The following is a 13,429-nucleotide window of genomic DNA, read 5'->3' on the forward strand; positions in this document are numbered from 1 at the left end:
GCCATGAGTGGAAGTAGTTGACAACAAACTATGATCCTAGAAAGTACGACTAAAAATTTGTCTATCAATGTAAAAACAAAAACACATTTGTAGATCAGCAAACAGAGGAGATGCCAACAGTGAAGTAAAACTTCATCAAGAATCATATTTTCAGAAGAGAACAAATAGTGCAGACCTTGCAGTATAACTGTAAAAAGTATTGCTAGGATGGCCTAAAGACAGTAAAAGCCTAAAACTTGCCAATTGTAAACAAACACAAAGTAACAGAAGTAGTTGTACAACTCCCAGATCTCTGGAACAATTTTCACTTCGTTATATTTTCGCTTCGGAAATATAGTCAAATCCTCACTTCTAGCAGCGCATATAACCATATCACTGAGATAGCGAGGGAAATGGCGGGCAAAGGAGGGAGCTCAGCAAGAGGAGGAAAGGGGGGAACTCACCTTGGCCTTGGACTGCTGGTTGCTGCCATGGAAGAGCTCTGAACCATGGAGCAGTCACGTAATTAGTACCCAAAATAGATATTCTAGATGAAGATTTTGCAAGTGCACTTGCCTTGTCCAAGTCCAATGCTTTATGGCTCTGAATTCCGACGGTAGACCAAGTTCCATCAACCTCCATAATAACCAAATCACTGAATCCGCTATCTATCTTATGGTCGTTTTCCAATATTTTTGGCTCCTTGTTCTCACACATCTATACTATTATTAGAACACCCAAACAGATGTACACGGAACAATTAGAACCCTCTGATCTAATCCAATTACTCAAATCTAAGAGTCCATATGAATTCGATGGTCTGCCAGCCAATCAAACGGTTCAGATTCGATGTTCTGCCAGGGCAGACGACGATCAATCTGACCGGGCCGGATGGATCGTCCCAACAAACCGTTAATCCCGCGCAGCAATCCTTCGTCTCACACCCACGCACGCCGCATCTTCCCCACTAACTCCGCCGGTTATGCAGGCGAATATGCGGCCATCAGATCCGTCCCTGGATGTCACCGCCCCACGCCGTTGGCACAGGCTCCCCATCCCGTCGCTGGATGGAGGATGCCGCTGGAGGCGGCCGTGCCAACGACGAGCGTAGGACGCGGGCGGACCTCCCTCACCCTGCCTTGCCGCCCCTCCGGCCCTCATCATCCTCGTGCTTCTCCCGCACCGGCGTCTCCCCGCCGCCTCGGCACCTTCCGTAGCAGGCGAGGACCGGAGCCGAGAATGAGGCGTCCGCACGCGACTATCTCTCCCTTCGAGCGCCTTCGACGCGCCCCCGACTGTTGCCGCCAACTTTACTGGAAGCTCCACGATGATCCAGGTAATCCCCAAGCAAACCATTGTCTGCTCACGATTTCAGAAGAGAAGTGGGGGAGTGTATTCATGTGATGAGTAAGAAGATAAACTTGTGTGGTTCAGTCACCGGATCAACTGTTAGATGCCCAGAAGGTACTGTTAGTGTGTTACTACACCTGAAATTACAACTCAGCTAGCAGCTTCCTTCACAGTGAGCAGGAGAAGCTCACCGCCGAGGCTGGGTTCAGAACTACAGATAGGTAGGTAGATGGATGAGAATTAGATACCCTTTTCCTTTTTCTCCTGTTTATCTAGATCGGCTGATCACCAAGGCATGTAGCTGTTTGTAACTAATATTGGAAGTGCAAAGCATTCTCACATAGATAATAGAAAATGGTAGTAATCCGCTCAGGGAGTGATTCTCTCTAATTCATGGGAGCACCCACAGGGCTGTAATCGCCGTGAAGATTCAGCAGTTCGCTCTCACTAATTCAGGGCGCGTCGAAGGCACCGCGACGGCAGGCCAGTTGCATTATTTCTTGCCTGATATTTTTATTTATTGTTGCAGACTGGGGTAGGATGCCGAAGATGTAGAGGTTGTTGCTCCAGTGACGCTGGAGCCCATTCAAAGGAAGAGAATATGCGTGTTTTTCCTCCTAACCATTTGAGTAGTGTTCTGTGCAATTTATGCACATTTTGAAAATTTAGTTATAGACGTCGGATTTATCTCCAATCATCTATTGTGCCGTATCTTCTACAATCTTTCATATTTTAGCATGAATTTTTGAAAATGCGTGTTAGAAAGCTTGTATATCATACATGGACTGGAAAGCATACATGTGCTATTTTCTTTTGATTATCTCCTTTCAGACTGTTCGGGGTTTCTTGATCATAATACTTTGTTCTTGATACCTCTTTGGGTCTTAGAGAATTCAGAATAAGTTCTTACAACAATCATTACTGGATAAATCATGTATGATACCATGCTTGCACCCTTATTTGCAGCTGTATTTCAGGTTGTTGGCACAATCAGGTTAGTTTGTTTTTTCTGCTTTTTGGTTAGCACTGATGATAATTTGAACCTGTCAGACGGGGAAAGATATGCCCATTACGAGTGCATCTTGATTCAGTTTGAGGAGAAAGAGTAGTTATTTCAGCTTGTGGCATGTGTCCACACTTGTTAACCAATTAACCCTTTTCCATTTGTGTCTTAAAAGTACTTTTGTTAACATTTGCAACCTAACAGAGGATCTACTTTTGCTAATAGTGGTCAAATAAAAGAGGATCCAGAGTTCCAGGCTCTGTGTTGTACAGAATTATTCTTTGCCAACAATAGTTTTGCTAAGTCTCTCTTGCCTCTCAGTGTTACTACAGAGATGTTAGAAACACAAGGAATGATTAACGATGAAAGAACCACATATAGATCTGTGATTTCTCCAGTGGCCAATAATTCAACTGCATGGTTTAGGAACCACAAATAGCTTTGGGTATTTTCTTTGTACGCATTAATAATTTAATATTATATATTGAGAACTGAAATAAATATTTTACGTCATATTTATTTAAAACTTTTCGTATTAATAGTGCAATGCATAGATTTATTTTTCTATGTTTTTATGTTTATTTCCCACTAGACTGAGAATATTGATTATACCAGACAAGTAGTCATTGTTGCTTTGATTCAGAATGAGAAACATTAATTTTCTGAATCATTGGTACAATTAGTTCACACCAAACTATTCAAAGGTACTGTACCTCATGTTGGTGAAGATGGCAGATTTCAAACATGGTGGCGAACAAAGGTTTATATTGCAGGCGCCTCTGATTTCGTAAGTTCTTAACAATTTAATGATCATACAATATATAAGAATGCAAGGCCCTTCAGTTTTCTACTACCTCGACGGTAATTGAGATGACAAGGAAATACACGGGGAAGCAGATAACTTGGATCATACAATGTCACAAATTGTGTTGGCCAATGTACTTTGCGGCTCAGACAAGGACCTTTATATGCACAGCACAATTTTGTGACAGTAGTCTTTTTAAGAAAAATGACCCTATGAACATACTTATCATTAGTTGTTTCCTCATAGTGGGAACTTTCTATCCAGCTAAACTGGAGCATCAGGTAGCTATCACACACATCCTTTTGAGAACAAGAACACATTTATTTATATATTTGTCTTGTTTTCTGTTTGTGCTTGCAGGAAAACAGTCTAGCTACTAGAGATTTGAGCTGAAGCACAAGCCTTTCCTCTTGGAATTGATTTAGAACCCAAGGGAGGAGTTCCTATCATCAATGCTAGCTGTACATTCAAATGCATATGCTTGTGAGCTCTGCTCTCTAAACACCCTAAAGATAATAGATGTTATTTTGTACCCTTAACAGGTCTCCCATATGGTAATTGTCTTTATAAAGCACCCTATGATATTTCTAGAAAGTAAGGTCATGTAGAAAAATGGAGCGCTCCATCTTTGGTTATTCTCTACTCAGGTGTTTATTGCAGTGTGTGTCCTTTTTTATCTTTCAGTAAAGTGCAAATTGGTACCTCTAAAAGAAGCTCCTTTTTGTGAAAATTGTTATTTCCTTATGGTGACCATTTCCATACGAACTACTATTGTTTGCTTGCCGTTTTTCTGTTGCATCATGTCCATTCCACAACCTTTATATGGAATCCCGAAGGTAGTTGAATCCCGAAGGCCTTACTATGCATTTCATCTTCTGATGGTAGAATTTTTTTGCGCTTGAACATTTTAATAAGTTGCTCAAGCCTTCTGAATTAACTTCATTTTAATAAGTTGTATGCGGTGATTTAACTGTCTATGCCCCTCAGGTTTGAGAAGAAGCACATCCCATTACTATTACATGGCAAAAGCGGCTGCATGGCAAGGAGAAAGTCGCAACTCCGCCATGGACTTATGTGGCGATGGGAGTAGAGAGATGGCAATGCATGCTGGTAGTGCTATAAGGCCACGCCAGGGTTTGTGTCATTGCCGGGTACCGGTATGTTTCTACCATTGGCCCTTGTAGATCCCTTTAGTGAAAGGGCTGTGGTTATTAGAATAGAGATCGTGCCTTGCACGTGCAAGTTTGGTAGAGACGTGCATTGCACGTGCACGTTTACTAATTATTTGTTACAGTCATCTATCTTTTCAACAGCCACTGCCTGCAAAACAAAACGGTCACATTAGTTGCCCTATCAGTTAATATTGAGACAGATTTACATGCATGCTCACCTCATGCATGTCCAAAGTTGTGCAGTTATCTACTCCTTGACCGCTAATTAGAAACTGGAATCTGGTGACAGATGAGACAACCAAATTAATCTAGCATTTAAGAATGGCGCTTTGATTCACAGAACTGCAACCACAATAGGCATAAATCTCCACTCTCTTTGTAACTAACCACCTGACATGTCTACAACCTATCCCCCCTCTCTCCATCAAAATCGCCAACCAAAAAGCTAACAATGGTGGTTTGATTACCATGCCATGCATAGTCCCTGCAATTATCTATAACCAGTCATGTGATTTGTTTAATCCTTAAGCTAAAGGCCTAAACCAAGGATTAACCCAGACTAACAAACAGATCAGGCAATTAATTTATCTAGACAAATTTCAATAACACGAGCCAATGCCAAACCCGCAGCCACCGAACAAAATAAGAAATACAACAAAAAATCGTCCGAGGAATCTAGCAATGCCGCACTGTCTCCCGCATAGCAACAAAAAACCGAGGGGGTCCAACCAGACCTAATAAATCCAAAGGATTCTAACAAGATTCAGGCAGCCCATACATCCAAACACCCCCAAGACCCATCCATAACAACCTACCTACATCTATTCACTCTAGTAGAGGAAAAATGCAGAAAAGAAGAACATAATAACTCACCGAGGACAGTGGAGAGGAGAGTGGGACGGGAGGGCGGGTTCGCAGTCGCACGATGGGGTGGCGGCTAGGGTGGAAGGGGAGGGGGCGGCAGCGGAGATGCAACAAGGCTGGGACGGTTCTTGGCGCCAGATCGATCCACCGAAGCACGTTGGTGGCGTCAACCATTGGAGCTCATCGGCGTCGCCCAAGGCGCGGCTTGTTGCGACGGCGGTGGCGTGCTCCGCCTGGACTTCTCTAGCCTCACCCCCAAGAGCCCGACCGTCGCCACTACTGATGGCTCCGCCGCCCTTCATGGTCGCGAGGAGCTAGCACAAGGGACGGCCAGGAGGAGCAGGGAGGCGCAGAGGAGCGGCGGCAGCTCGGGCCGGAGAGAAGGAGGGGAGCGAGAGCGACGGCTGCGTGAGAGATGCGAGGGAGAGAGAGAAGTGAGGGAGGGTGAAAAAACCCTAGTCGTCTCACCCGATTGGGGATGAGTATGCGAACCAGGGAAAGCCATCTGGCGTCGGGTATGCGAGAAGTCGAAAATGCCCTCGGCGGGCGACGAGAATTTCGGCGGTGGCAACGAGATCTTTACCGCTCGAAGCGCCGACGGGATGCACGGGACGCGCCACACACACAGAGAATGACACGCGAGGCCCACCACGCGGGCTACCCCACAAGTCAGCGAGACCCAGCCGGGAACCAGGGAGTGAGCGACAGCGCGGGGAGGCAGTAACTATTCATTGTAGCAGTAGCACCGGGTCGATCCGACGGCTGAGGTCGTCCAGGAGCAAGATCCTACGGTCCAAAACGCATCAAGTAAACGATCCGACGGCCAATAATCGCTGAGCTATGAGAACGCGTATGTTCTCCCAACTAACATAGTTCTGGATGGGCGCTCCGGGAGGAGGTGTGCGGGACGGCACAACCTTCCTCTCGCTTCGTTCCATTTTCAGCTTTCATTTTCGCTGGCTCGGCACGCATACGGCCCCTAATCCATTTGATTAAGATATTTCGCGGTTAGTTAGTCCACGCACTGCACTAGCAGGACCCGCAAAGCCAAAAGCGTTTCTGTAGATATTTTCCTCCGGTCAGCGACCGCCAGCCTGGTCCCCAACCAGCCAAGCGGCTCGCTCTCTCCGTAGGCTCGAGCCTCAGCCGCCGTCGCTCTCACGGCGGCCGCTCGTGTCGCCACGACGCGACACGCGGCCCCACTGCGCGCGGCCGAGATCGCGCGCGCGCGTGCGCTGCGGCTTCCGGCTCAGCCCGGAGCCGTGACCCGCCAAGCGGCTCCGTTTACTATTCCAACCCGCCGGCGTGGTTTGGCTTTTGCCCTTGCGGAGCCGGGCGGGCCGCGTGTTCCCCCACCCCATAGTGAAAAGCGAGGAAAAAAGGCGACGGAAATATCTCAAAGAGTGGACATCCCACCGTCGCAGACCAGCCACCGCCCCGAATAGTTTAGCATACCACCAGATAATGGAGCGGGGCGGACTGCGACGGGCGGAGGCACCCGCCGCCGGGCGCGGCCGCCGTTCCTAGTACAGGTCACTGCCGACAGGCCGCAATCCGTCGTCCTCCGGCCGCGGGAACTCGCCGGGAGCCGAGTTGATTGGGGGGTGCCAGCGGCCGCATGCATGGAGGAGGAGGCGTCCGCAGATCCAACAGCCGCCTCGTCCTCCTGCGTCTAACCTCTCTGGCTGCGGGCTCTGCTGATTCGTCCTAACGCGCGCACGGGTGACTGCCTGGGACTTGGGTATGGTGGGCGCCGGCGAGGGGGTTCGCGCTGGCGGCAGCGGCGCCGGGGTAGGGGCAGGGGCAGGGGCAGGGCAGCCGTTCGTTGACCGGAGCAAGGTGAGGATCCTCCTCTGCGACAGCGACCCAGACAGCTCACAGGATGTGCTTCGCCTCCTCTGCAACTGCTCCTACCAAGGTCAGTTCACCTTAGGCTTGTTATTAATCATGTGTTTGCTGCTTGCCGTTGGCCTTATTATTACCAGTACAACTAGTATCACCATTTTCTCTTCTAATGATGTCTCTGGTGCTCGGTGCTGCTGCTTTATTTTTCCAGTGACCTGCGCCAAGTCTCCACGGCAGGTGATCAACGTGCTCAACTGCGAGGGCGCTGAGATAGACATCATCCTGGCCGAGGTCGATCTGCCAGTTTCGAAGTGCTTCAAGATGCTCAAGTACATTGGCAGGAACAAGGAGCTGCGCCATATCCCCATCATCAGTAAGCTGTCTCCCAGTTTCCATAGTTCTGTCCAATTCATGCGCCATGCTTGTAGTGATGATATTCGTACGGGCGCAAATACGCAGTGATGTCCAACAGAGACGAGGTTTCTGTCGTTGTCAAGTGCTTGCGGCTCGGGGCAGCAGAGTACCTGGTCAAGCCGCTTCGCATGAATGAGCTGTTGAATCTCTGGACCCATGTGTGGCGAAGGAGACGGATGGTAAATCGCAATCTGTTTTTTCATCTTCACTAGTAGTGTCAAAAGAATGCTCTAAGCTGGTATGCCTGTGGTCATTGCTGTACTGTTTATGAATTATTCTTAAGTTGAATGTTGGTGTTGGCAGCTTGGTTTGGCCGAGAAAAACTTCTTCATTGACAATCTTGAGTTAGTGCTGTCGGAACCTAGTGATGCCAATACCAATAGCACCACACTCCTTTCGGACGAGACAGATGATAAGCCAAAAGGAAATAGAAATCATGAAACAAATACCTCGAGTCAACATGAATATGAGGTAATCAACTAATTTATCTGTATGTAGGAAGTTCTACAACTGTCCTATGATTGGTTTTCTCTTTCTTTCTCTGTAGTATCTTCCAAAATTTATGTTGCCGCAAATATGTGCATTTTACAACATGCTGTACGATGATGAGATGCTCATTGCTGTGCATTACCTTACTTATTAAACCCTTGCTTTTCTTATCATCACCAGTCTCCTGCTGTGGACCCTCCAAAAACAGACCAATTGGAAAATTTACCTAGCATTGCGGAAGATGATGATAAAGCATGTAAGTGTCTTCAGTCTGACCTTTGTTTTCCTCTTCAGCTGTTTTTGTTTTGTCCCCTCTCATACGACCTACTCATTCATAGTTCTCGGACAGTTTCTAAAGCTTATCTTTTATCAGCATCTCCAGGAGGAATGTTTTCACGCCCAATAAAGACTAATTTGAGGATAGCTGAGTCGTCTGCATTTCTAGCATATGTTAAATCAAGCACTCCAGCAAACAACCCATTGGATAATGAACTACAGAGAGAGGGTAATCAGATAGACGTTATGGATCACCAGGGTAATTTCTCTGGTGCGACCGACAGAATCGACACTAATGGTAAAATAAATATTCAGGATGAAAAAGCTTTTGAGACGCCTATGCAGTATCCTTTGGTATGCTTTTCTTCCTCTAACTTGCATCTGGAGCAAAGGAATGAGGGCCAACAAGATGTTTCAGGAAACCCTCCTGTGTATCATTACCCATTTTATTATCCAGGGATGGTAGAGCATGGCATGACACTTCATTCAGTTCAAAGTTTCCAAGGAAACATAAACACTGCTCAAGCTCATACACCACCAACAATGCTCCATCAATACAATGTTTATCACCAATCCCATGGTGCATCGATGCAATCGTATCAGTATAGTCCTGCTGGTATGAATGTGCATTCAAGTCATTTGTCAACACAGAATGTGTGGTCGTCGGTATCGAGCACACCAATTCTCGAGGAAAGACATAGTCGATCTGGCAGGAGAGCTGCAGCACTTGCAAAATTCAGGCAGAAAAGGAAGGACCGCTGTTTTGACAAGAAGGTGAGGTATGTTAATCGGAAGAAAGTTGCTGAAACAAGGCCGAGGGTGCGGGGTCAGTTTGTTAGGCAGGCAAGCAACACAGATATAATTAGCACTGGTGATGATATTTCTGAATACGAAGACGATGATCCATCCTCCAGGGACGTTGAGTTGGTTTCTTCACCAGAGTAGCTGAAAGGTCGTATTATATGTGGGAGTGAGGATGATCATTGCTTACTTTGCAACTCGGTACACAAATGCAATGCATTATTCCTGCTAATAGCAATGCATCATTTTGCTTTCACAATACATCCTCAACCCCCAACCCCTCAAAAGAACTTCTGGCATATGTATGGATATTATTGTGGACATTTTGAGCAATTGTATTTTGACAATGTAAGTTAGTATCACTAGTCAGTGATACACATGGCATTGTGACAAACTCTATGACCTCTTTGTCTCTGCGCTTGTCTAGTTTCATTGTCTCTGTTATTTAATACACATAGTATTTGTTTTCACCAAATGCAAGTTGAAGAGCACCATCCAAATTTGCCTAGCGGCAATGATTCTTGTATAGGGGTTGTTTGCTATTGCCTGTGCATTTTAGGCGAAAGTTGCAAAATTGGAAATTGCGGTTGTCTGCTACCTTGCCAGTCGCCCCTTACGTAAGCTGGTATTAAACATGAACACACATCATGATTCCTCATTAACAGGCAAGGTGAGGATGTCAGCCCCATTTGCGAATAAAAAGAAGCATAGTGTTATCTTCTCTAGCTCATACAATAGGTATTAAGTTCAACTGGGTTAGCATGCAATTTCAGTTCAGTTCGTAGATGCTACAACTGAAAGTTCAGACAGTCCATTAAGATGACTGGCATAAACTACTTAGTTCAATAAATAAATATTTTTTACTTCGCCGCTTCAGGCCCAGAAACAGTTGGTCCCCTAGTGCTTATGTTTTTGATAAGTTAGAAACAGGGGACTTTTTCACTGTTCTAACCCGTTTGCTGAAGTTTAGCACGATTTGACCCATGTTTGAAAGTTTTTTCGGATCTGACCCATTTCAAAACGCCAACAACCATGGCGTCGTGCTTGCACTGAAAACGCCATGAACCTCGGCGTCTAGCTCTGGCCCACCTCCTGGTCAGCCCAATTGACCGTTCGACATGGCAAATTTCATCGGTTAGCCTGATGACAATCATATAAGACAGTATATATTTATACAGTCAGTGATGATAAGTCTCGCTGCAGGGCTATGTGCCAACTTGCTGGACTTTGGTACGCACGTGTTATCTTCTCTGGTTAAAAATCATATACGCACATAGTAGCTATGTAGACGCCATGGTCTTTGGCGTCTAGGGTCGGGGCAAAATTTGCCACATCGCACAGCTGAGCAGGGTGTGTGTCAGGCCAGACGCCGGGGTTTGAGGCGTCTTCAGTGCAAGCAAGATGTGTCAGGCCAGGCGCCGGGGTTTGAGGCGTCTTCAGTGCAAGCAAGACGCCACAGTTGATGACGTTTCAAAATGGGTCAGATCCGAAAAAACTTTTAAACACGGGTCAAATCGTGCTAAACTTAAGCAAATGGGTCAGAATAGTGAAAAAGTCCGAAACAGGCAGTCGGCTACGTGTGGTTGTATAGGGGGGAGCTCTTTCAACCAAGCAAATTTAGCAGTGTTTTCTGCAGTGGCACTGCCGTTCGTCAAAATAGAAAAGAGAAGATGATAACAATAATCTTTGAACAAACAATAACTACAAATAACAAGTTTCAGATTTTAACTCCAACGTTACCAAGTTGTGAATGAGAAACTGGACAAATTTCAACTCCAATACAAATGATTTTCAGTCAGCGAACATCTTGAAAAGATAAAGAATGAGAATGCGAAAAAAAATCCACCTGCCCATGAACTTTCATCGCTAAGAGGCGCTGGGGTGGCAACAGCAGCTGATCGCTTGGAGCAAAGAAGACGGGCAGCTCAACACCATCAGAAGCTGTTCGTGTGAAGATCACAAATTAGCAATTTCGCTGAGCATACATATTCAGCAGAATAGCTAAACAAGAAAATCCACTCCTTGTAGCACAGGAAAAAAAAGCTACTAGTCTGATTCTCATTTCAGTAGCTAATCATGCAAAAGTAGCAGTTCAAACTTCAGGGCAAGGTAGATCCCAAATGATTTAGTCACACAGAGAGCACATAGTACAAAAGAGTACGATCCATCATATAGCATAACATTACATTTAGAGGTACTGCAATAACAAGCAAGATAAGTAGCGGTGATGATTCTCTCTTCACATAGCTAATCTACACTCCAAACAGCATTCAGCAAAGAAAACAGATCTCTTAGGAGGACCCATCCAGTGCTTCAGTACTTTTGTGCTGGCTGTTGGGTTGGCAGCAATCCAAACCTCTTCTTCAACAGGTAACGCTGACGGGCGTACTTGTCATCCGGGGAGAAACGAGCTGTATCACAAGCAATTATGTAAGTACCATTCTTTTGCGTCAGAATACTCATAGATGTTCAACACAAGAAAACTAAAATACGGATATCACAACTCAGCTACATTCTACAGGACATGGCAGAACGGCACTTATAAGAGGACCCTTAGATGTACAGAGTTAATTTACTGTTGATATGTCAACAATAAATACAGTACAAATGTTCAACTGAAGAAAACCAAGATATCACAACTCATCTACAGGTTAAACGGACATATTATATAAGTGCTTCTAAGAGGAGCGCTCAGCACCCAAGAACATATGATTTGAGGTATTCTACAAATATCTACCAAACACCTCGGTGCTCAAGGCAAGTAGGATGGGCAATTTCTGGACTCTTTTACTTTTCAGAATAAACCATAATAGAAATGCATAGGAAGTAAATCTTCCAGCACGAATGGGTTGAAAACAGAACAATTTCAGATTGGAACTTCAATTCTTACATCAATTATAATTTTAGTAATAAAACATTGCTAAATAACAAAGCAACATCAGCTGATGGTACCCCGCAATGCTCTCTAAGCATCTGTTCCTTGTTCCAACACTCAAAACAATAATACAAAGCAGGTCATGCAAGCTGAAAATTTGATTAGATGCTGTAGCAATGTTCCCAGCATGAATTCAGCATTTTATTGATGTGTAACCCTTGGATAACTTATCGTACAATGGATACAAATGTCTCTTCGCAAGCAAGAACTTCGTTCTCCTAAAAGACCAAGACCAACACAGAAACACCTAAAGTTTCTCCAAAAAGTAAAAGTGTAGATCATGCCTACGCGTCCGATGTGAGAACAAGCAGCCTGGTGCTGCAACCGGACATAACAAACAGGGACATGGCACCGAGAAGGGGACGCTTATCAGACATGTGTGCCCTCTTTTACAGTACATGAAGACGCTGGCATACGATGTCCAAACTCTAACGAAGGCAGGTAATCAGGGAAAGGAAGTTGGTATACCTGGGTGGGCAGACTGCGTCGGCACACCGAGAGGGGATTCCTTCTGCAGTACAAGGAGCGAGAAAAGCATCAGCACGGGGTCACAAATACAAATCATCACATCACCGAGTAAGCGCGAGGGAAAAAGATTATCCGACCTTGGTGGTGTACACCTTGACGCCCTTCTCGTTGATGTAGTACTGGAGATACATCTTGGTTCAAGGCGCCGGAATCAACCTTGAAAAATCCGACGGAGCGGAAGCAACCGTATCAGTGAGACCGTCGAGAAGTGCAATCGCTGATGGAGTCGGGGGGCGGGATTGGGGTGGGGAGAGAAGAGAGAAGAGAAATTACCAGGAGACTGGCGGAGGCGGAGGCGGAGGCGGCGGCGGCGGGCGGGAGAAGAAGCGGCGGGGAGGAGGGCTGCACGGGTATCTAGCGGCTAGGGTTTGTGGGAAGCAAGGGTATAAGAGGAGGAAAAGGATTGCAACTGGTAAGTGGGACCGGAATTGAGGGGTGCTGGTGTGGTAGGACCACGAGGCAGCGATGTTTTTCCTTTCGTGAACCTTTTTTTCTCTGAGACAATCCTGAAGCTACTACTACATGACGACTCGATGGCGCTCGTACGCGCAGCAAGCCACGTAAGGGAAGGATCTCCCCGCGCATCAGCGAGACAAAAAAAAAAAAAACAAATACGCGCGCATGACTATCTCACCTGTATTTATTAGAGCATTTCCAACAGCTGTCCAACACTCCACGCGTTAAAAATTACTCTGTCGCGTGTCCATCGTCTGGTTTGACGCGGCGGGCAGCGCTGGCTCCAGCAGCCGCGCTAAAATGCAGCGCACACGACTTTCGCACAAACAACGTATACATTCCAAACACAAGCAAAAAGATCAAACATAAATAAAATAAATCAACTTTCGTTATTACAACTCAAACAAATAGTTTATCGTTCAATACAACAAATAGTTCAATAACACAACAAATAGTTCAACAATATAACATCAAGCACACAAATCATGATGCTCTTTGTCGGCCATTCCAAG

General features: G+C 45.8%; 2 protein-coding genes and 1 long non-coding RNA gene across 3 annotated transcripts; 2 read left to right on the plus strand and 1 right to left on the minus strand.

Moving 5' to 3' along the window:
* The first annotated feature begins 821 nt into the window (after positions 1 to 821).
* Positions 822 to 4,520, plus strand: LOC120966485 (uncharacterized). Its single transcript, XR_005760249.2, has 2 exons — positions 822 to 3,620; positions 4,125 to 4,520. It is a non-coding gene; the product is annotated as an uncharacterized lncRNA (long non-coding RNA).
* A 1,508-nt stretch (positions 4,521 to 6,028) lies between these two features.
* Positions 6,029 to 9,397, plus strand: LOC109758229 (two-component response regulator-like PRR1). Its single transcript, XM_020317076.4, has 6 exons — positions 6,029 to 7,091; positions 7,230 to 7,391; positions 7,478 to 7,611; positions 7,736 to 7,903; positions 8,102 to 8,177; positions 8,295 to 9,397. Exons 1-6 carry the CDS (start codon positions 6,917 to 6,919, stop codon positions 9,140 to 9,142), a joined length of 1,563 nt encoding a protein of 520 aa, XP_020172665.1. The 5' UTR covers positions 6,029 to 6,916; the 3' UTR covers positions 9,143 to 9,397.
* Positions 9,398 to 11,096: 1,699 nt separating this feature from the next.
* LOC109758236 (H/ACA ribonucleoprotein complex subunit 3-like protein) lies at positions 11,097 to 12,864 on the minus strand. The gene is made up of 4 exons (XM_020317083.4): positions 12,735 to 12,864; positions 12,539 to 12,617; positions 12,402 to 12,444; positions 11,097 to 11,409 (listed from the first exon to the last, which is right to left on the minus strand). Exons 2-4 carry the CDS (start codon positions 12,590 to 12,592, stop codon positions 11,312 to 11,314), a joined length of 195 nt encoding a protein of 64 aa, XP_020172672.1. The 5' UTR covers positions 12,593 to 12,617; positions 12,735 to 12,864; the 3' UTR covers positions 11,097 to 11,311.
* Between the last annotated feature and the right edge of the window lie 565 nt (positions 12,865 to 13,429).

Source organism: Aegilops tauschii, chromosome 6, assembly GCF_002575655.3.
Source record: "Aegilops tauschii subsp. strangulata cultivar AL8/78 chromosome 6, Aet v6.0, whole genome shotgun sequence".
Taxonomy (NCBI): Eukaryota; Viridiplantae; Streptophyta; class Magnoliopsida; order Poales; family Poaceae; genus Aegilops; species Aegilops tauschii.

Bases quoted from the DNA above. Each gene is read 5' to 3' on its own strand.
- LOC109758229 (XM_020317076.4), top strand. From the start codon at position 6,917: ATGGTGGGCGCCGGCGAGGGGGTTCGCGCTGGCGGCAGCGGCGCCGGG. The intron at 7,612-7,735 runs GTAAATCGCAAT...TGGTGTTGGCAG, and splicing joins TGTGGCGAAGGAGACGGATG to CTTGGTTTGGCCGAGAAAAA. The intron at 8,178-8,294 runs GTAAGTGTCTTC...ATCTTTTATCAG, and splicing joins GGAAGATGATGATAAAGCAT to CATCTCCAGGAGGAATGTTT.
- LOC109758236 (XM_020317083.4), bottom strand. From the start codon at position 12,592: ATGTATCTCCAGTACTACATCAACGAGAAGGGCGTCAAGGTGTACACC. The intron at 12,445-12,538 runs GTCGGATAATCT...CTTGTACTGCAG, and splicing joins TCAAGGTGTACACCACCAAG to AAGGAATCCCCTCTCGGTGT. The intron at 11,410-12,401 runs GTATACCAACTT...CTTGTGATACAG, and splicing joins GACGCAGTCTGCCCACCCAG to CTCGTTTCTCCCCGGATGAC.